The sequence below is a fragment of the Magnolia sinica genome, chromosome 14 (assembly GCF_029962835.1).
Source record: "Magnolia sinica isolate HGM2019 chromosome 14, MsV1, whole genome shotgun sequence".
Classification (NCBI taxonomy): domain Eukaryota; kingdom Viridiplantae; phylum Streptophyta; class Magnoliopsida; order Magnoliales; family Magnoliaceae; genus Magnolia; species Magnolia sinica.
The window spans coordinates 64,339,464-64,363,208 of record NC_080586.1 but is presented as its reverse complement, the minus strand read 5'-3'; the positions used below and the strand labels follow the sequence as shown (position 1 = coordinate 64,363,208).

Genomic DNA, 23,745 nt, shown 5'->3' with positions numbered 1-23,745 from the left:
ACTACAGACCTGCCTCAAGTGGTCGAGATGCAGCTCTATAGTGGTACTATATATGAGAATGTTATCAAAATAAACCACTAAGAACTTCCCCATAAAGGGTCTCAAAACCTAGGTCATCACACGCATTAAAGTACTGGGTGCATTAGTAAGCCAAAGGGCACGACCAACCACTCGTACAACCCATCCTTCGTGTTGAAGGTTGTCTTCCACTCATCTCCTGGACGTATACGTATCTGATGATACCCGCTCTTGAGGTCTATCTTAGAAAAAATGATGGATCTAGCCATCATGTCTAACATATCATCAAACCTCGGTATCGGAAACCGATACTTGATCGTGAACTTATTAATGGCCCTACTATCCACACACATCTGCCACTTACCATCTTTCTTAGGCATTAAGAGCGCTGGTACGACACACAAACTCATGCTCTCACAGATGAAACCTTTTTGCAGGAGCTCATTTACCTATCTATGCAACTCTGCATGCTCTGCAGGATTCATCCTGTAATGAGGAAGGTTCGGTAAAGAAGACCCCGGGACGAAATCAATGGCATGCTGGATGTCCTGCATAGGTGGAAGCTCATTTAGTAAATCCTCAGGGAATACATCATTGTACTCCTCAAGAACCGAAGTCACCTTAGGGGGTAACTCTACATGAACCTCGAGTGTAACTTCCCTAGCCATTAGGGCGTTCACCGTCGAATCATCCGCTGTCTCTTTTTCAAACTCTTTTGCATTTATGATATGTAGAGACTTCAGAATAGATTTCATGCATATAGACTCATATACTCCTCAAATGAAAATTAACTCAATAAATCTAGACTCATATACTCATCAAATGAGATAAAGGGATTAATTCATCATACTCCAATAGTTCGAGCTTTTAGAGAAAGTGGTTAATTGTTCTACATCAAATTGGTATCAGAGCGGGAGGTCTCGTGTTTGAGACTCCTCATCAGGGGTGATTAATGCGGGGGCATTTTCACACCGGGCTCGAGTGGGGTGGCCTGTGAGATATAGGGGCACACTCGGGGTGGGCGGCCTGTGTGAGGCAGGTGGCTCGTGAGATGCGGGCCCCACCCGTGTGACTCGGGTGGCTCGTGTGAGGTGGTACCCATGTGATTTGGGGCCCACGAGGGGGGTTCGACCGAGGGCCTAACCCATGAGACGTGGGGCCTTAGCAATGAGATAAATGGATTAATTCACCATAATCTAACAGTTCGAGCTTTTAGAGCAAGTGGTTAATTGTCCTACATCAAATTATTAATGCGGGATATTTTCATACCAGGCTCGAGTGGGGTGGCCTGTGAGATGCAAGGGCACACTCGGGGTGGGCGGCCTGTGTGAGGCAGGTGGCTCGTGAGATGCGGGCCCCACCCTGTGACTCGGGTGGCTCGTGTGAGGCGGTACCCATGTGATTTGGGGACCACAAGGGGAGTTCGACCGAGGGCCTAACCCATGAGACGTGGGGCCTGGGCAATGAGATAAATGGATTAATTCGTCATACTCTAACAGTTCGAGCTTTTAAAGCAAGTGGTTAATTGTCCTACATCAAATATTCATGCGGGGGCATTTTCACATCTGGCTCGAGTGGGGTGGCATTGGCCTGTGAGATGCAGGGGCACACTCGGGGTGGGCGGCCTATGTGAGGCAAGTGGCTCATGAGATGCGGGCCCCACTCGTGTGACTCTAGTGGCTAGTGTGAGGCGGTACCCATGTGATTTGGGGCCCACGAGGGAGGTTCGACTGAGGGCCTAACCCATGAGACGTGGGGCCTGGGCAATGAGATAAAGGGATTAATTCACCATACTCTAATAGTTCGAGCTTTTAGAGCAAGTGGTTAATTGTCCTACATCAAATTGGTATCAGAGCGGAAGGTCTCATGTTCGAGACTCCTCACCGAGGGTGATTAATGCGGGGGCATTTTCACACCGGGCTCGAGTGGGGTGGCCTGTGAGATGCAGGGGCACACTCGGGGTGGGTGGCCTGTGTGAGGCAGGTGGCTCGTGAGATGCGGGCCCCACCTGTGTGACTCGGGTGGCTCGTGTGAGGCGGTACCCATGTGATTTGGGGCCCATGAGGGGGGTTCAACTGAGGGCCTAACCCATGAGACATGGGGCCTGGGCAATGAGATAAAGGGATTAATTCGCCATACTCTAACAGTTCGAGCTTTTAGAGCTAGTGGTTAATTATCCTACATCATTATCTTTCCACAGCTTTGCTAAGCACAACCGCATGTGCAGTAAAGGTCATGGATATGTTACATGTGCAAGCATGGCACAGTGCAAGATCCAAACCATCTATCAGTTGGTCCGACCTTTTACATGTTTTCTCAAAAATATATTTGATCTACTCAGCTTGTGGGCCCCAATATTGGAAATAGGTGGATGGTAGAAAACTAGAGCCAAGTTTTTCAAAGCCTTACATTATTTTGCAAACCGCGGGCCACCTGACCAGTGGATCAACCTGATTCTTGGGCTAGGGCATCAATGTAGTGGTTCTGTTCTAACGGATGAATTGGGTCTTGGACAAGGTATTCTGTAATGGTAATGACGGCCGTAGCCATTACGGCCACTGTTACTGTTACAGAATACCTTTTCCGAGACCCACTTCATCTGTTTACATTATGTAACCATTTTTGCATACTTTGATCTCGGACCCATCATGCCATGCTGCCACGTGTGGTGTGTACATGAGCTTTACTGCACCCACATGTGCATTTAACAAAGCTCATCTTTCCATTGGGATGAAACTTCAGATCTAGCTGTGTTTAATTTCTGTTTGAAGATATCTTCTTCTCTTGAACTTGTGGTTAAATTCAATTATCATGGAAATAAGAGTAAGATTGATTCTTCCTTTGGGAAACTTCAGGTTGGTTGTCACAGTGACTAATCTGCCTCTGAGCAGTCACCTAGGAAATATAACTATTGATTCTTTCTGTTCATCGGACGGTGTCAGTTGCTTAGGCTATTCCAAGTGTTTGACTAGCGGTGCAACTCAGGCGAGTTGGGTTGGATTGAGGGTCAACCCGGGCCCAACTCAACCTGACACAAATTCCAACCCGAGTTACCCAACCCAAACCAAATTGAAGTCCTCTATACTCGACCCAACCTGATCCAAATACATGTGAATATTCCCAGCCCAACCTAACCCGACTGGAATTTGCTCAATCTGAACCCAACCTGAGGATCTTGACAACTCAACCCAAACTGACCCGAACTTGGGTTTCTGAAATGAACCCCAAATCCTCTGGGCCATAACTCCCTAAACCCCTGCATCGCCATTAACAATCAAGGACGCCACACTATGAGAATCAACCTTGTCTTGAAGTTACCTGAATGATGTACAAGTTCCCAGTAGAGCTCTTTCTGTCACTGAGCGAATGCTATCATGGAGGTACAAAAGCAATACCTGCGTCAGACACTTGACCGGTGGATCAAATTGATGAACCTGCTGAACCAAACGCGGAGGAGACTAGACTGGACCTTCCCATGTTCTCAATGTACAAAGCAGCCTCCGTAATTAGCAAGCTGAACCCAGGAGAAACCAATTGATATACCAATTCCCGGGACGAGGTGCTTGCAAAAGCCATATTGGGTCAATCAGGTTCGGGTTGATCCGTACCCAAATTGCAGCCCTATGTTTGACTACATTGTTATAGCTTTACCCAATGGGGTCATGCGTCCATCAGATTTTTTAATCAATACTAGTTGCATCTGACCACACATCAGATTTTACAGCTACTCGTGTTCTTTGTTATTGCAGGTGCGCAGATGATGAACCCTTTAAGCCGACGTACCTGGTATCCAAGGAGAGAGCAAAAAGCCTGGGTGTCAAATACATACCGTTGGATGTGTCCATCAAGGAGACCGTCGAAAGCTTGAAAGAGAAGGGTTTTGCCAAATTTTGAGTGTTGGAGATTGCTTGTAATGACAGACAAAAATAAAGGATGTGGGTACTTTTGATCTCATCTTCTACTCTCATGCTTCATAATTTCATTCTCTTCACTGATGGGAAGAACTGCAAGAATATAGGAAGGTAGATAGGATCATTCAGACAAAAGAAAAAGAACTAGACTAGTGTGAGGTGCAAATTCCAGTAGAGTGAAAACTTGGTATGATCGATGATTTCGTATGGAATGATTTAAGGACAGTAATGAGGATCGATGATTCGGATCTTTGGACATTTTCTTACAGTTGAATATGGACCACGGCTGTATTTTCTTTACTAAGAGTCTCTTTGCTGGTTACAAATTGAAGGATTAGAACTTTCCCATCAAGGAGATTTTTAGTGGAAGGGCCATCTGAAGTGGGGCCCCGTCATGTTGATGGTCTGGATCACTAAACTATAGGGTCATTTTAGTTTTGATCCTTTGTTTAACAGGGAACTTCCATATTGTGCATGAATTCCTTTCCTAAATTAGAAGTGTTTGTGGTCCACCATGATGTTTATATGTCATAAGTTCATTCTCAGTTGGATAAACTTAAAGCACAAAAATATTGGCCTAATACAAATCTTTTGTGGCCCCATGAATATTTTAACAGTGGATGTACAATCTCTACTGTTTTCCGTTGTGTGGCCCACTCAATATTTGGATCTGCATCATTTTCAGGTTCATGCCCTAAAATTTCCTACTAAAGTAAATGGATGTACTGGAGTTGGCAGGAAGCGTCTCTGGCCTCACTGAAGAGTTCAACGATTTGCGTTCAATTCCCTCTATTTAGTGTCGTGAGAGTTGTATCTGTCTCATTTTTGGCCCATGCCCTAAAGTGATTTGGCAAAACAGCCAGCCATCATAGATTGCCCAGAATACGTCTATGGCCCAGCCAATGTGTGCACGGTTGGCGTTTAATCCCTACTGTTTCCCTCTCATGTGGCCTCACTAAAGCATTGGATCTCCGTCATTTTTGGGCTCATTCTCTAAGATGAGATGGCAAAACAGATGGATGGGGTGAATTTTTCACAAACATCAAGATGGGCCCCACCTAACTTCCGGCTCTCTTCCAATTGCGGATTTCATCCCTCTGCCACGTTTACAACGGGAGTCCCGACTCTGTACGAGGATGGGAAGCGTGACCCCCACTGCAGGTGAGGCCCACCGTGACGTTTAGTCGAAATCCAATCCGTTCATCCTATTTCCAGCTCATGTTAGGTGTAAGACCAAAAATGAGGAGAGGATCGGAAACTGGAATGAGCCGTACGGCGGGTAACAGCGGTATAAATGGAAACTAAAATTCCTAAATTAAATCTCAAATCAAATCAATTGTTGAATGCAACTGAGTTTGTCTTCCACCAAGTACAACTATTGGTATTGAGTTTCATCTGCCAACGTGGTCTCATTTTCCAGCACCTGATTAGGTCGTCCTACATCGTCTGTTTCTGTACTATTGTTAATATCAATCGGAACAATCTTAACCATCAAATCATTTTACTTAATCACTTAGATATGAGACACGTTAGGATCCACTCACCTATTTATGGTAGGGTCGAATCCTTCAATTAATTTGGTGCTTTGAAATCTATAGTTTGAATTCCTATTAAGATGGTTTAGCATACCACAATTTAATCATATTATTCCAATAAGTAGGGTCCACTTTTGATCTAAATAAATGATCGAACATAAATTCTAAATTTTAAAATTGGAAAACAATAGGGATTGTCAATCAATGCAGTCGATCAATCGAGACAGCTTGAGGGCCCTTAATCGATCAGGGATCGATAAATTTCAAATTTAATTTCCAAAGTCTCTAGACACTTTTGGCCACTCTCGGTCAATCGAACTCTGATCACCGATTGATCAAGCTTGGTCGAATTAAATCAGTTTACTCGCTAGATAAATTGGATCGTCATCGATTAAATTTTGGTCGTTGGACAAAAATTGACTATCTTTGATGAATTGATCAGTGAGTTTGATCGATCGATGAAGCCGGGTAGTTTTCGTTACATTGTTCGTTGTTTTTTATTTTTTTTAAAATTTTAGAGTTTTTCATCAAATCAATCCACTGACCTATCTCACCACTGTGAGAGCTCCTTCTAACTAAGTTAAGTGTTTGGTTTTGTTAATGAAGGAAAAAAAATCAAATTATTAAATTGTTTAACCGGGTCTCAAATTGGTCACAAAAATCTGGGTCGTTACATTTTTGGTTGATTTTGATTTTGAGTGATCAAATATACACTAGTCAGGCTATATGACGACGCACGGATTGGATCTGGTTTCGAGAAGTACGAAAGATCATGTGGTGGTGGTGTTCGGTGAGGGAGATGACAGGTTGTTAATAGCAGCATAATCATGTCCATTGAGTTTTTATCCCTTCTATTTTTATTTTTTTTTGGACGGTCCAGATTGTTTGTAGGAATCTCACCGAAGCAAGAAATCGAGGCTTAGATGGGATTTTGCCCGTGGGTTTAATGCCCGAAGCTTGTGTGGCAGTTGGACACACCAAATTACGTTCGAGAAGGTGTCTTCGAGGAGGGAACTGCTAGGATTGGTTGTTGGGGAGGAAATTCATTGGAGGGAGAAAAGCCGTTGAATGGAAAGGCTTTGAACAGATGAGATTAGCGAAGGATGCTTGGAGCGGTAGAAGGTTTCGCTGTCAAGAGTTTAAAAATGAAAAAGATTAGGATCTCTCTGGTGGGCCGCATGATTGGAAACAAAGTAGAAGATTTGGATGGTCAGAGTTTTCCCCAAGTCCGAATCTAATGGATGGTCCAGATTTGATCAGAGGTCCACTATGATGGATGGCTTAAGACCCACATGGGTGCGGCGTGCGGTTGGTGCGTCGAAGAAGAAAAAGCGAAGAGGTAGCGGGGTTGGGGTCGGGTTGGTTTCACAGGTAGAGCTAGGCATCGAGTCGAGTCAGACCGAGTTAGGGTTGAACACACTCGATCCGGTTTTGAAATAGGCCTGATCCGAACTGGACTCGACTTGGGATCGAGTCCAGCATGCTTGAACCGATCCAAATCTGGGTCTAGACTAAACCGGACCAAGTCCGACCCGGTCATCAAAAGTACTGAGTCGGTTCAAATTGGCACCGATTCGAATCAAGAGATGAGAGAGAGAGAGGGGGGGGGGGGGGAGAGAGGAGGAGGAGGAGGGTGGCGATGGTGGTGGGTGGCTGCCGGGCTTGGAAGAGGAGGGAGGGAATGGAGAGGAGAAAGAGAGAGGAGGGTGGTGATGGTGGTGGGTGGCTAGCAGGCTTGGAAGAGGAGGGAGGGAGGGAGGAGAGAGAAAGAGAGGATGAGGGTAGTGATGGTGGCGGGTGGTTGTTGGGCTTGGAAGAGGAGGATGAGGGAGGGAGAGAGAGGGTCTGGGAACGGGTTGGGGTCAGGTGCGGCATATAGGGTTAGATTTACTTAAAAATTAGGATTTTTTTATTATATATATATACCCGAATCCAAGTCAAGTCGGTTTCGGATCACGTCAGAGTTTTACCGAATCAAGTTTTAGGTCAAGTCGGGTCAAGTTACTGGGTAACTCGAACTCGACTCAGTTTGAATTTGGATTGGGTGAAGCTTACTTGGTTCGAATCGATTCACCTATTCGGTTCGGGTCAAGTCGGGTCTGAACGAGTCGGACAAGTCGAGTCAGGCGAGTTGTCTTGTACCCATCTCTATTTACATGTCAGTATTGGTCAAGCAGCGTTGACTTTAGTTTGAATTATTATTTTTAAAAGGGGGCTATGGGTCCTACTAAGATGACCATGCGAAATCCACATCGTCCAAATGTTAGGTAAACCACGCAACAAGGAATAATGGGAAGCCAATGTTCGACTACTGAGTGAATAGAATACAAGCATGGATGGTTTTTGATTTGTTAACTAAGACTTAATATATGATTGGTCCATATTGTAAATGAATGATTGGATAGGGCAGTGAGGGATATTTGCAATAACTCAAATCGACAATAAACTAAGTGTGTATGGTTAGAGTTGGTAGTGCATGGAAAGTTGTATATGTGCATATATTTGGAAGTGGGGTCATTGGATTGTGAATCCATCGGTAGATTAAGCTTGTACTTGGGTAATAGGTAAGATGTACATGTTAGATTTACAGATGGACATGTACACGAGCAGATGAGATGGGAGTATTTCGAAGGTTAATGTGGGCGATTGGATGGTTGGATGGCTAAATCTGGTGATGAGAAGTTACTTTAAGTGACGGTTGGTTGGATGATCAAGTATGTGTTGGTATAAAAGGTCTTAAAGGCCAATATAGGGTGTTTCAAGGGTCTAATTGTTAAGGGTGTATATCTAGCCGAACCAAGCCGAACTAGGCTCAACCCAGCCTGGCCCGGTCACCAGCCAAACCTAGCCTGAACCTGGCCTGGCCTGGTCACCAGCCAAACCCAGCCCGAACCTAGTCTGGCCCGGTCACCGGGCCAACATGTCTAGCCCGAACTCGGCTCAGTCAACAATCGGGCGAGTTTGGGCCACTTTCAGACCTTACAGCAAGTTCATGGGTTGGGCGGTGTTCTCACTTCTCTGTCTCAAATGGTTATGGTGAGTATGTATGTGTGTGTGTGTGTGTGTATATATATATATATATATATATATATATATATATATATATATATATAACTGAGATCTGTTCGAACTCAGCCCGAACTCAGTTTTGAGCTGAAGAAATGGCCCGTCCCACACTGAACTCAGTTCCGGGTTGTGCTGAGTCGAGCTTTTCAGGCCGAGTCAAGCAAGTTAACAGGGCTAGCCCGGTTCGTGTACAGCCTTACTAATTGTACAGTTCAAGTGTTGTTTTTCAAAAAAGAAAAAGAAAAAATGAGTTCAAAAGAGTTGTACACGTGTTTAAGTCATTTGTGTATATACAAGAGTGTGAAAATTTTGGAGTATTACATGGCATGTGCTAAGGGTTGAGGTTGTCATGTGCTAACCATTAAGGCTGTCATGTATTACAGGTTGAGGTTGGTTGAGGTTGTCATGTTAAAGGCCGAGGTTGTTCAACAAGTGTTCAACCAGGCCAATACATAAAAAACACTGTTTATCTCCTTCACTGTCTTCAACATTACAATCCCAACTATCCAAACATCAATCTCTTATAGACACATCCATTCCCCCCCCCCCCCCCCCAAAAAAAAAAAGGGGTACTCGTCTAACAATCTGTTTTACCCACTACCAAATTGGATGGTATCTTGTAAAAATATTATAAGAATCAATTAAAATATCTTTGTCTTACTAGTGGCCTCCATCTTTAGAAAGTATGGTCGCCAAATTGTAAGAAACTGTCATTTTTTCATGCTGAAGCAAGCCGAGGGTTGTATGCCAGAGAACTGCATGCTGGTGACCATACGCTGGAAAAATATATTATTTGGAGGGTGGTGGGAGTCCCACAAAGGAAAGTTCGAAAGGAAGAAGAAAACCCTATGTAAAAATAAAAATAAAAATTGAAAATAGGGTCCTCAAACTACCTTGGCCCCACTTAAAGGGTCTTTGGGCACCATCTGTGGGGCACACCGTAGAGTATGTGTCGAATCCACTTTGTCCATTAGAGTCAGAATTTCACAAAAGGCAATGGGCCAGAGAATCAGTCATACCTATATATAAGGTGAACTATACTATAAGGAAACAATTAAAAGTGAATGACTACCATTATCGATTGTTGGGGGCCACTAAGAGTTCGAAAGAGGCTAAATTTACTATTTTCTCACTAAAATAGTAAGCCACGGAGAGAATGAATAGATTGGATCTCCATTTCACGTTGCGCCATGTCATACATCCACATTGATCCCTAAAATTTCTCCTTCACTCAACCATAGAAGGGAAAGAGAGGCTAAACATTTACCTTGGAGCTATTTTTGTAAAAATCTCTTTAGTCGTATTCTATATATCATGAAAATAAACTTTAATGTATTCTATTGTGATCTTTTCGAAATCACAGCCGTATTTGACACGGGAGTCGGCCTCACCAAACATGGTGCTACCTTAGCTGTGGGGCCCACCGTGATGTATTTATCATATATCCACGTTGTCCATCTGTTCTTGTCATTTTAGGGCATGAATCCAAAATTGAAGTTGGTCCAAATCTCGGGTGGACAACACCACAGGAAAAAGGTAATAATTGGCCATTAAAAAGCTTCTTGTGGGTCACATAAGTTTTGGAGCAGATGATATTTATTTATTTTCCCTTCATCTAGCTTTGTGTGACCTTATTAATATGTTGCATGACAAATAAAAATTACAGTGGGTATAAGATAGGCCCTAGGAAATTTTTAATGATGGGCGTCAATTACCACTGTTTTTTTTCTGGTATAGTCAATCTGAGATTTGGATATGCTTTATCTTATGCCTTGAAATAAGCTGGAAAACGGATGGACAAACTGAGTGGATATACAATACATTATACGGTACATACATTAAACTGGACCCTACAGGTTGAGGGAGGGGCCCATCTAATCGGCTCCCATTTGTCACTCTCCCTCAATATTTTTGCTTACGCCCTAAAATTATCTCTTTAAATGAATGGATGATGTGGATACAACGCATCATCGTGCAGCCAACAGAATTTCGTGACCCACTTCAATAGCTAGTCTCGCTGCTACCTGTGAGTACCTAATCGGCGTCCGACTGCGGCCGGCATTCCACGTCTGCGTTAGCCACCACATGGCAGGATTTGATTGGCTAAAAAGGACGCGGATCAGCTACCGACAGGTTGAGTAGCGAAGTTCGGTGGGTCCCACCATGATGTATGTTTTGTATCCACACCGTCTATCCATTTGAAGGGACCATTTTAAGGCATGAGCTAAAGCATAAGTCAGATCCAAATCTCGAGTGGACCCACCACAGAAAACGGTGGAGAGAGTGACGCCCACCATTAAAAATTTGTAAGTGCTACAAAAGTTTTGGATCAAGCTGATACTTGTGTTTTCCCTTCTTTAATAAATGCGTTAACTCATGAACGGTTTGGATCTCAAATAAACATCATAATGGACCATAGGAAGGTTTCAACGATGGCAATTAATCTCTCCACTGTTTTCTGTGGTGGGGTCCACTACAGCTTTGGATCTGCCTCATTATTTGTCTCAGGCCCTAAAAGAGAAATTTAGGACTGTGGACCCCACCTTTTAGCCAGCTGTTTTTATGAAAGAAGACAAACCTTCTTTTGCAACTTAGACCTGCACGTGCGGATTACAAATTTCAGGTCGAAAATACCCCTCCTTTTCACTGCTGTTTTTCTTCTCCCTTTCAACTGTTTCCTTTTCCTTTCCCTTTCCATTGCTACTTCAGTGCCCTTGCTTTCACTCCTTTTCTTCACCTAGTTAGAAAGACAAAAAAACCCTTTTTGTGGGGCCCCCTTTGTCTTCTTCTGAAAATGGTCGGTCCAGCGAAGAAAGCACGCAACACAGGTATATTTTAAACTCAGTTGGGCCCACATTCAATGTATGGGTATAGGAAACAGATTGGCTGCTTCTCCAGTGCTCTGTGGGCCCCACCATGATCTACGTGGCTGGTGGTCGGTGCTCTGTGGTCCCCACTATGGTGTACATGGCTGGTGGTCGGTGCTCTTTGGCCCCACCATGGTGTACGTGATTGGTGGTCGTTGCTCTGTGGGTCCCACCATGGTGTACGTGACTGGTGGTTGGTGCTCTGTGGGCCCCACCATGGTGTATGTGTTTCATCCATTTTGTCCTCTCAATTTCCATCTAATTTAAGGGGTTGAGCCCCAAATTAGATGGAAATTTGGCTGGTGGCCTGCTAGAGGAAAACAATGGTGATTAAGACCCATATGGAAATTTGGATGGAAATTTCATCCTCCTGAGGCCCACCGTACTATTTGTCTGAAATCCAATCTATTTTTTAGGTGATAAAGACCCAGATGAAGGCTAAAAACAAAGATCATCTTGACCCAATACTTTTATAGCCCCCAAAAAGTTTTTAATGGTCGATGTTCATTAAACACTATTTCCTATAATGTGGTGCAATTGAGATTAGGATTTACCTCAATTTTTGTATAATATGATTAAATAATTTATAAAAATAGATGGACGACATGGATGAAACACATACATCATGATGGGGCCCACGGAGCACCGAACACCAGCCATTGGCTGGTGGCAAGGGGAGTAGCCAATCCATTTTCGGTAGTATATCCACGCCGTCCATCCGTTTTTCCATTTAATTTAAGGGGTTGAGCCCCAAATTGAAGCATATCAAAATATCAAGTGAATCATACCACGGGAAACAATGGGCATAATGATTTTCTAGTTTGCCCCACGGATTTCATGTTTCCCCGCTCAATTTCATGTTTGCCCCACTGATTTTATAGTTTGCCTCGCTAATTTTATGTTTCCCCCGCTCAATTTCATGTTTGCCCTGCTGATTTTCCAATTTGTCCCGCTCAATTTCATGCTTGCCCCGCTTATTTCCGTGTTTGCCCCACTCAATTTCATGTTTCCCCGCTCAATTTCATGTTTGCCCTGCTCAATTTCATGCCTGCCCTGCTCATTTCCTAGTATGACCCGCTCAATTTCATGGTTGCCCTGCTCATTTCCTAGTTTGCCCCGCTCAATTTCATGGTTGCCCCACTCATTTCCTAGTTTGCCCTGCTCAATTTCATGCTTGCCCCGCTCAATTTCTAGTTTGCCCCACTCAATTTCATGTTTCCCCTGCTCAATTTCATGTTTGCCCCGCTGATTCTCTAGTTTACCCCCACTCAATTTCATGTTTGCCCATGCTCAAAACCTAAACCTAAACATAAAACCTAAATGTATTCTCAAATCCTTAAACCTAAACCTTAACTTATTCTCAATTCCCTAAACCTTAACCTATAATCTAACTTAAACCTAAACTAATATTGTACACTTGTAACCTAAAACCTAAATGTATTCTCAAATCCCTAAACCTAAACCTTAACCTATTCTCAATTCCCTAAACTTTAACATATAACCTAACTTAAATATAAACGTATAACCTACACTTATAACCTAAAACTTAAATGTTTTCTCAAATCCCTAAACCTAAACCTACACCTAATCATAATCTAAACTCATTAACCTAAAACCGGTCCCGAACCCGATTTCCTAAACCTAAACCTTAACCTATTATCAGTTCCCTAAGGGCCCGTTTGGCTGGTCGGATTGGAAGGGATTGGAAGTCAAATCCTGGGATTGGCCTGGCGTGCCAAACAGAGTCGGTGATTTGATCCCAATCCCATGGATCTTAAGACAATCCACTGTCAACACCATCATTACCTTTAAATCCCATCCAATCCACCCTAATCCTTTCAAATTTGCATGGGACATGTTTGGTTTGAGGGATTGGAAGGGATGAGAAGGTTTAATCCCAGGATTGGCCGGGCGTGCCAAACAGACTGGATATAACAATCTAGGGATATAGCAATCCCATGGATCTCCAGACAATCCACCGACAACACCATCATTACCTAGAAATCCATGCCATCCACCCTAATACCATTCAATCACTTCCAATCCGCCCGGGCAAACGGGCCCTAAACCTTAACCTATAACCTAACTTAAACCTAAACCTAAACCTGTAACCTAAATGTATTCTCAAATCCCTAAACCTAAACCTACACCTAATTCTAATCTCAACTCCTTAACCTAAACCTAAACCTTAACCTATTCTCAGTTCCCTAAACCTTAACCCATAACCTAACTTAAACCTATACCTATAACCGACACTTATAACCTAAACCTAAACCTATAACCTAAATGTATTCTCAAATCCCTAAACCTAAACCTAAACTTGAAAACCCAAACCTAAACCCAGTCTCGAACTCGATTTCCTAAACCTAAACCTTAACCTATTCTCAGTTCCCTAACCTTTAACCTATAACTTAAACCTAAACTTATAACCGACACTTATAACCTAAACCTAAACCCGTAACCTAAATGTATTCTCAAATCCATAAGCCTGAACCTACACCTAATCCTAATCTAAACTCCTTAACCTAAACCTAAACTTGAAAACGTAAACCTAAACCCGGTTCCGAACCCGATTTCCTAAACCTAAACATTAACCTATTCTCAGTTCCCTAACCCCTAACCTATAACCTAACTTAAACCTAAACCTATAACCGACACTTATAACCTAAACCTATAACCTACATTTAGATGGGCCCACATTGAATGTATGTAGTATATCTACGCCATCCATCTAATTTTAGCGGTTGAGCCTCAAATTGAAGCATATCAAAATATCAAGTGAATCATACCACGGGAAACAGTGGGCATAATGATTTTCTAGTTTGCCTCACTGATTTCATGTTTCCCCCGCTCTATTTCAGGTTTGCCCCACTGATTTTATAGTTTGCCCCGCTGATTTCATGTTTCCCCCGCTCAATTTCATGTTTACCCCGCTGATTTTTCAGTTTGTCCCACTCAATTTCATGTTTGCCCCACTCAATTTCATGTTTGCCCTGCTCAATTTCATGCCTGCCCTGCTCATTTCCTAGTTTTCCCCGCTCAATTTCATGCTTGCCCCACTCATTTCCTAGTTGGACCCGCTCAATTTCATGCTTGCCCCGCTCATTTCCTAGTTTGCCCTGCTCAATTTCATGCTTGCCCCGCTCATTTCCTAGTTTGCCCCGTTCAACTTCATGTTTGCCCCGCTCAATTTCTAGTTTGCCCCACTCAATTTCATGTTTCCCTCGCTGATTCTCTAGTTTGCCCCCACTCAATTTCATGTTTGCCCCCGCTCAAAACCTAAACCTAAACCTAAACCTAAAACCTAAATGTATTCTCAAATCCCTAAACACTAACCTATAATCTAACTTAAACTTAAACCTATATTGTACACTTGTAACCTAAAACCTAAATGTATTCTCAAATCGCTAAACCTAAACCTTAACCTATTCTCAATTCCCTAAACTTTAACCTATAACCTAACTTAAACGTAAACCTATAACCTACACTTATAACCTAAAACTTAAATGTATTCTCAAATCTCTAAACCTAAACCTAAACCTACACCTAATCCTAATCTTAACTCCTTAACCTAAACCTAAACTTGAAAACCCAAACCTAAACTCGGTCCCAAACCCGATTTCCTAAATCTAAACCTTAACCTATTATCAGTTCCCTAAGGGCCCGTTTGGCCGGTCGGATTGGAAGGGATTGGATGGTATTGGAAGGGATTGGAAGTCAAATCCCGGGATTGGCCTGGCGTGCCAAACAGAGTCGGTGATTTGATCCCAATCCCATGGATCTTAAGACAATCCACTGTCAACACCATCATTACCTTTAAATCCCATCCAATCCACCCTAATCCTTTCAAATTTGCGTGGGACGTGTTTGGTTTGAGGGATTGGAAGGGATGAGAAGGTTTAATCCCAGGATTGGTCGGGCGTGCCAAACAAACTAGATATAACAATCCAGGGATATAGCAATCCCATGGATCTCCAGACAATCCACCGACAACACCATTACCTAGAAATCCATGTCATCCACCCTAATACCATTCAATCCCTTCCAATCCGCCCGGGCAAATGAGCCCTAAACCTTAACCTATAACCTAACTTAAACCTAAACCTATAACCGACACTTATAACCTAAACCAAAACCTGTAACCTAAATGTATTCTCAAATCCCTAAACCTAAACCTACACCTGATCCTAATCTCAACTCCTTAACCTAAACCTAAACCCGGTCCTGAACCTGATTTCCTAAACCTAAACCTTAACCTATTCTCAGTTCCTTAAACCTTAACCCATAACCTAACTTAAACCTATACCTATAACCGACACTTATAACCTAAACCTAAACTTATAACCTAAATGTATTCTCAAATCCCTAAACCTAAACCTAAACTTGAAAACCCAAACCTAAACCCGGTCCCGAACCCGATTTCCTAAACCTAAACCTTAACCTATTCTCAGTTCCCTAACCCTTAACCTATAACTTAACTTAAACCTAAACTTATAACCAACACTTATAACCTAAACCTAAACCCGTAACCTAAATGTATTCTCAAATCCCTAAACCTAAACCTACACCTAATCTTAATATGATCTCCTTAACCTAAACCTAAACTTGAAAACCCAAACCTAAACCCGGTCCCGAACCCGATTTCCTAAACCTAAACCTTAACCTATTCTCAGTTCCCTAACCCTTAAGCTATAACCCAACTTAAACCTAAACCTATAACCGACACTTATAACCTAAACCTATAACCTACACTTAGATGGGCCCACATTGAATGTATGTAGTATATCCCGCTCAATTTCATATTTGCCCCGCTCAATTTCATGCTTGCCCCGCTCAATTTCATGACTGCCCCGCTCATTTCCTAGTTTGCCTCGCTCAATTTCATGCTTGCCCTGCTCATTTCCTAGTTTGCCCCGCTCAATTTCATGCTTGCCCCGCTGATTTTCTAGTTTGCCCCACTCAATTTCATGTTTGCGCCGCTCAATCTCATGTTTGCCCCGCTGATTTTCCAGGTTGCCCCACTGATTTTTTAGTTTGCCCCGCTGAATTCATAGTTTGCTCCACTGAATTTCATGTTTGCCTCGCTGATTTTCTAGTTTCCCCTGCGCAATTTTATGTTTGCCCCGCTGAGTTTCTAGTTTGACCCATTGAATTTGTAGTTTGCCCCGCTCAATTTCATGTTTGCCCTAGTTGATTACATCTACTTATTTGATCTAATACGAATCCAACCCATTTCATGAAGAAATTGTGGCTAATTAACCAACCAACAAAATCAATTACAAATAACATCTTCTTGTTGCATCGAAACATATATGTGTTCACTAATCTAGCTAACGTTGAACTTGGTAAAATGATATGGTTGAATAATTGAAAAATGAGATTAATCAGGAATACACATCGTTCAGGAGATTATGCATTGAATTTTTTATAGTTTGCCCCATTGAATATCTACCTTGCCCTGCTCATTATGTAGTTTACCCCGCTCAATTTCATGTTTGTCCCGATCAAATTATAGTTTATCTTGCTTACGTTGGTAGTTTGGCTTGCACAATTTTCGGTATTTCCCGTTCCAGTTCTATCTCCATTTTATATGAAGCTTGTTCAAATTAATGAAATACTACATTCTTTTCAACGTAGTCTGATTTTGTCCACAACGTTTATCTTGTGAATTTTATGTTTGATATGTTTTTTAATTCATCTTTGTAGGCGACGAATATTCTACCGTAATCCCCAACCCAACATGTAGGTGTTTACTTACATGGTGGTTTGATAAGGTGAAGGGTGGAGTGGATAAGCACGATAGTCGTCTAAATTTGTTTAGACAATCTTCTTTCTCGTTTCTATTGCATGTTACATCCTTTAGATTTTTAGGGGCTCTATTTCACCTTCTTTTTGTAAGATACAAAAGTGATCTACTATTTGAGATCAAGGGGAGGCTATTGCACTTTACCGAGATGGACTTCGCCCTCATTACCGGTCTTAAGATTGGAGATCTAATTGTACCGAAGAATCGTTGCAGTACGGGTTCATTAAGAGACAAATACTTCAAAGAATATTCAGTATTAAAGAAGCAACTAATGGAGGTGTTTGAGAGATTAGTTGACACCAACGAGCATGAGGACGTCGTGAAGGTTGCCCTACTTCTAGTTATGGAGTACTTTCTTAGGGGAACCGAACCGAAAACTATGTGCAACATGGATTATATTTACCTAGTTGACTCGCTAGATGATTTCTATAGGTATCCCTGGGGTAGTTTGGGATACTATACAATGTCGCAAGGAATCGAATCTGCTGTTGTTGCATTAAGTTCCCCTCGGTACACTGTATGTGATTGTGTCCTTCCTCTATAAGTAAGAACACCTTTTACTTTATATATGTTTTCCCTTTATAGTCAATTATGGATTTTTAACCTGGTACAATTTCATTCTAATAGGTATGGGCAGTAGAGATATTACCGGCCCTACAAGAGTGTGTTGTTTCGTACGTTCCGCATCAAATTCCACGCTTCATTCAATATCGAGGCTGGAAGGGTTGAAGGTATAACAGAATACATGCTATTTTCGAGAGTAAAGCTATAAGTTTATATATATATATATCCCCATCATTTACTTTGCTTAACTTGACGTATATGCTTTTTTATTTAACATTACTTTTTTTTCTTTTGCAGACAACAGTAGTAATGAAATTAGAACCAACACTATGAGAATGAGAAACGGATGCCGTTCGCTCTGTGCGTGACAGTTTCCAGGTGAGATGTTACTGAAAATGAACTATATTTTCATGTCTGCCATTATAAAGTTATCCTTACTCTTACATATCCATCTATATATTTTTGTAGCTTACTGAGACTCAGGAAGATGATGAGGAGGGTAATGAGATTGATCACGAGGAGGGTGACGAGTCAGATGATAGCGATGAGAAGGGCGAGAAGGGAGAGGGAACGAGGGGTGGTAGACCGAATGTTGTTCTTATGGAGGAATTTATGATTGAGAGGGAAGAGTTGAAGAAGGAGAAGAGGAATTGAAAAATGAGAGGGACGAATTGAGAAAAGAGAGGGCAGAGATGAGAAGGAAAGAAGCATTGTTTGATGACAGGGAAACGTTATTGAGGAGGGAGAAGGAATTGTTCTTTGTGGACAAAGAATGATTCTTCAAGGACAAAGAAAAGTTAGCGAATGAGATGAAGGAGTTTAATAAGGAGAAGGAAGGTAGTCGTACACAGAGGACACATAATGTGATGGAGGAGGAGGGTGAGGAGTTAAGGAAGAGAGTGGAAGTAAATGATAATGAAGATAAAGAACTTGGACATGTGGATCTTGATGTGCAATCATATAGTAATGTCAAAGGTAATGTATGGAATGAATCCACTTCTCATGCCGTTTATGAAAGGAGAGCCAAAAGGATACCGAAGCTGTCATATTACAAGATTTCTCTATACTTATCCTTGTCTGCATTCGATACAACCCCTGGGGCGGACAAGGAAAAGTTAGCGAATGAGAGGGATGAGTTTAATAAGGAAAAGGAAGGTAGTCCTAAACAGAGGGGGCATTTTGTGAAGGATGAGGAGGGTGAGGAGTTGAGGAATAGAGTGGAAGTAAATGATATTGAAGATAAAGAACTTGAACATGCATCCACTTCTCCTCCCGTTTATGAAAGGAGAACCAAAAGGATACTGACGCCGTCATATTACAAGGCCTGTCTGCATTCGATACAACCCCTGGGGCGGTTCGTGAACCCGAATAAGTAACAACTTTTGCTACTTCTCCGATACCATTTCCTGTACAGATGGATCCTTTCAGGATACTATCCGCACAGGAGGTGAAAGAGGCAGAGGACTGGTATGAAGTAAACAAGAACATGTCAGAGGGAAAATGGTTCAGAATGATATGGATGAAGGATGCCTGGGTTGATAGCGAGGTAATTATTACTAATTTATTCTCTATATGCATCGATTGCCATGTAATTAATTGTTATATGGATATATGATGAAATCATACTATCATGGAGATTAGGCTATCGACACATACATCGACTTCCTTGAGAAAAGGCATAACGCCCTCTCAATAGCATATCCTCATGATTGCAAGTTTTATCCTACGTATTTTACGGTAAATGTTTATTACGGCAATCTTTAATCTGTTTGAAAATTTTATTTTATTACATGTATTGAACTTTCATCATGTTTGTAACAGCAAAGCCTTGAGGGGTGTTTGCCAGTTTTGATCGCATACCAGGCCTCCAATTCGGCTTCAGAACGGTCGTCGCTAATAGGCCAGCTGACCATGGCCTACACAATTGGCAGGCAGCGAGATAAACCATATGCCAGAGCGATTTGGTGTTATGAACGGGTAATGCACTCGTCACAGAACATCTTCTCTTACTGTTATATGTTCTATCATGTTTTGACAAATATATTATTTTGTGAATCATGGACAGATTTATGCGCCAATAAATCATGACAATTCACATTGGTTTTTTCTTGTCATCTATCCTAGAGAAAGAGAAATTGTTATTGTGGATAGCTTATACACATATCTAACACCGAAGTTCAAGCATAAGATGAAGAATATGACCGATGCACTCCCCGTTCTCTTCCATGCCACTGGAGACATTACTGCGCTTGAAGGGAAGAAGTGGACCGTCAGATTCGATGAATCCGCGCCAAAGCGGGACAATGGTTATGACTGCGGCATATTCGTAATGAAATTCATTGACATTTTGTGTAGCGGTCTCACCTTGGAGAGAATAGACATGCAAAAATTCACCTCCGATTGGAGGAAGTCGATAGCATATGATTGCTTGTTTGTAGTCAGGAGGTGATATTTGTGCAGTGCAAGGGAGAAAATTTTATAAGAATGTATTATTTGGAGGTTTACAGTAATCTTGGAGCGCTGAAAATTTCCAAGTATGTGCATTTCAGTGCGAGTTCCTTCTCTAATCACGATAGCCTTGGAAGGGTTGATCCGAATTCCTCTCAAGTCTATCATGATTAGAGAAAGAACTCGCACTGAAATGCATATACTTGAAAATTTTCTGCATACTCACCGGAAGTGTAAGTTTCGATGTATAGCATACTCTTTAATTTTAGTGAATGATGAAATGAACTTTATACTGTCCAACAATATTTTCAGTTTGTCTCGATATGCTCATCGATCAAGTACAATGCACATGGAACTCGATGCTTGGCAATTGCTCTAGATCAAGTTCAATGTCTTGATATTACAGATTGTACGGATTTTATGCACAATGATGCAACCACTGTAGGGCACTTCCTACTCCTTTTTATTGCAATGGGGTGATTTTTAAAGGGAGTTTAGGGATGTTTGTGTTTTCTCTAGGCCATGTTTGGAAACTATGGGTTCATGCCAAACTGCAGCAGGGGAAACTGGGTGACTATTATGTGGGGAATATTAAAATTGAAACCTGTATGATCATTGTGCTCATTCTTCCAATGCACCCAAGTGGAATTGTATGATCCTTGTATCCATTTACTCTTAGTTGGATGCTTTTATTCACTTTTGAGATGGGACAAGGGATTCCAACAACCTCTATGGTAAGTCTCCCCAATAGCAACACCCTAATACTCAAAGTGTCTGCTACTTTGTTCCGTATTTCAGCTTTATAATGCAAAAGAAATTATGCTATTGTAAAAATGATGTCCACTTTGCATAGTGAGCACTTGTCTTCTATTGTGAGTTGAAATATCTCAATGACTCATGATCCTAATAGAGAAAATTTTGCAATGAATCAAGTATTGCCTTCAATGTTGCAGCGCCTAGACCACTCAGTCGAACTTAATATCATATATGGAGTAGGTACATTCTTCATTAAACTTCTAATTAAAGGAAGCAATCAGCTTAAACCTTCCTTTCTAACTTAGCATTGCACCGTACCAACATTTGAAGTGCCGCTTTCCATATCAAGAGTGTTGAACTTTGGATATTTAAGATCTTGACCTCCATCATCTTCTTCTTGATGGCATTGAAGCCTTTTTTCCCATTAGTTTCGTCTATTCAAATTTTCCTATGCGCATGCAAATGGTAACAAGTGGTATAATAGTTGAGGCATGGGCCACTCTACTAGGCCCAAATTTTCTCCTAGTCTACCTCGATCCCTTTCGTAGAAACAATTTAACCCAAAACAAAACACCAAGGACAAGGAAAGAGCTCATGTTTAACTTAATATATGGTGACATCTTCTGTGGTACATCAAATACTTATTGTAAATAATTAAGGTCAAGAAATAATCAAGGACTGAAAGCAAGAATGTCATTCAAACTCACATGCCCACTTATGCAACCCATTTAGGTTATAAACGCAGTCTTCCATTCAAACTCATGTTGGATGTGAATAATGTTTTCCACTCCTTAGGTCAATCTTCAAAAAGATCTTTGTTCAATACAATACGTCCAATATATTATCTAGTCGTAGAATTAGAAACCGGTACTTGATATTTGATAATGACCTGGTTAATCATGCATGATTGTTCATATACATCCTCTAAGATCCATCTTTCTTAGGGGTTGACAATGCAAGATCGGGTTGCCACGTCTGAACATGCATCTCGACATGAAGGGAATTTTGTTGTATTCTTATTTTAATCCTCATGTCGTTATCTAGTCGATGAAGCTTTCTTTTTTGGTTTTTGGGACATATTGCTTGGCATATTGGAAAGTGATTAAAAGAACTTGGCATGAAAAAGGAAGAAGGGGTTATCGAGAGAGATGATACATCTGGGTTGGAAAAGAGGGGAAATCATCGAAATGGGAAACATTTGTTAAGAAAAAGCTACTGTCTCGGCCAAATGGGAGGAAATCATCGAAATGGGAAATCATGAAGTTACAAAACTGGGGGGAATGGTCAGTCTTTGGGTGGGAGGAGCATTGGTACCAAATATGGTATAACCTTTTAGAATTTTGGATCGATGATATATTCAGAGAAATCGGTGCTTGTAGTGGGTCAGTGGTGGAAATTGATAGTCAAACAGATAAAAGTGAGGAGATGCATTCCGCTTGAATCTGAATTCAAAAGAAAAAGTTAATGGTAGAAACAAAAGTTGCCGCCGACTATCAACCATTCGCCCATGCAAATCTGGTGTCTAGGGTTGTATGATGCGTTCACAAGAATGAAGAAAACGAGCTCCGGTGAGTGTGCAGCACGTTGCTGCTGCAGAAGACCCATACATCTCACGCAACCGTGCTTGTCATTCCTGCAAAGAACATTTCCAATTTGAACAATCACAAGCATGCATTCTTATAATTTGGCAATTGTATATGAACTCCTAGATTTCTTGACACCCAGTATATGTCTCCATCGCTTTCAACAACACATCTAATAGGTCTTAAGTACAAAACATACCTTTCAATGCAATGTGCTTATTGGAACGAACATTTTGAGCATCATTCAAAGCATTGCTCCAAAGATCCATCAAAATTTTCTTTTGGGACACCTCCATAGTTTAGTAGTGAAATTAAAGTGATATTTAGGTACGTTTTCCTTAGTTGGTTGCTAAAAAATACAAGTAGTAAAAGCAAAAAAACTAACCCAAACATAAACAATGATGAAATTTATTTATGTTCGTATCGATCCCTAGTGGGGGTGGCTAACATGGAGGGTATGTTCAACAAACTAACCCAAACATAAATAAAAAAATACACCAACAAAAATGTACATGAATAAATTCCAAAAAAAAAATACACTAAAAAAAATAAAATATCAGCTGTATATTGATTTGCATTGTATATCGATATATCGACACAATGTCGATATATCTATAGTAGAAGACATCTCGATATATCGACATCTTGTGGATAATATCGAATTATGTCCTCATTTGTCCAGCGAACAAACCCAAAAATTCCACATTTAATCGATATATCGCCAACATTTCGATATATCGATACCAGATGACATGTCGATATATCGACATCTTGTGGATATTATCGAATTATGTCCTCATTTGTCTAGCGAGCAAACCCAAAAAATTCATATTTAATCGATATATCGACAACATGTCGATATATCGATACCAGATGACATGTCGATATATCGACATCTTGTGAATATTATTGAATTATGTCCTCATTTGTCCAGCGAGCAAACCCAAAAAAATCCATATTTAATCGATATATCGAGAATTTATAAATCATATCGACACAATGTCGATATATCGACGATATGTCGATGATATTTACGAATTTAACAACCAGAAATGCACGGTCGATGTTATCGATATATCGTCGATATGATCCACGTAAGTTGTAGATATGATCAACATATTACAAATATAATCGACGTAAGTTGTGATTATATCGATGAGGTATCGATAATATAGACTCTGGAGTGCAAAT

General features: G+C 41.3%; 2 protein-coding genes across 2 annotated transcripts in view; both read left to right on the top strand.

Annotated features, from left to right (window-relative positions):
- The window catches only part of LOC131225924 (phenylacetaldehyde reductase-like), a 60,647-nt gene extending 56,222 nt beyond the window's left edge, over positions 1–4,425 (top strand). The window contains exon 6 of the mRNA XM_058221535.1: positions 3,768–4,425. Coding sequence (XP_058077518.1) covers positions 3,768–3,912 — 145 coding nt within the window. The 3' untranslated portion in view covers positions 3,913–4,425. The remainder of the gene's footprint in view (positions 1–3,767) is intronic.
- Positions 4,426–19,429: 15,004 nt separating this feature from the next.
- On the top strand, positions 19,430–20,216 carry LOC131224992 (putative ubiquitin-like-specific protease 1B). Its single transcript, XM_058220424.1, has 2 exons — positions 19,430–19,744; positions 19,833–20,216. The coding sequence occupies exons 1-2, from the start codon at positions 19,679–19,681 to the stop codon at positions 20,214–20,216; spliced, it is 450 nt and encodes a 149-aa protein (XP_058076407.1). The 5' UTR covers positions 19,430–19,678.
- Positions 20,217–23,745: the final 3,529 nt, after the last annotated feature.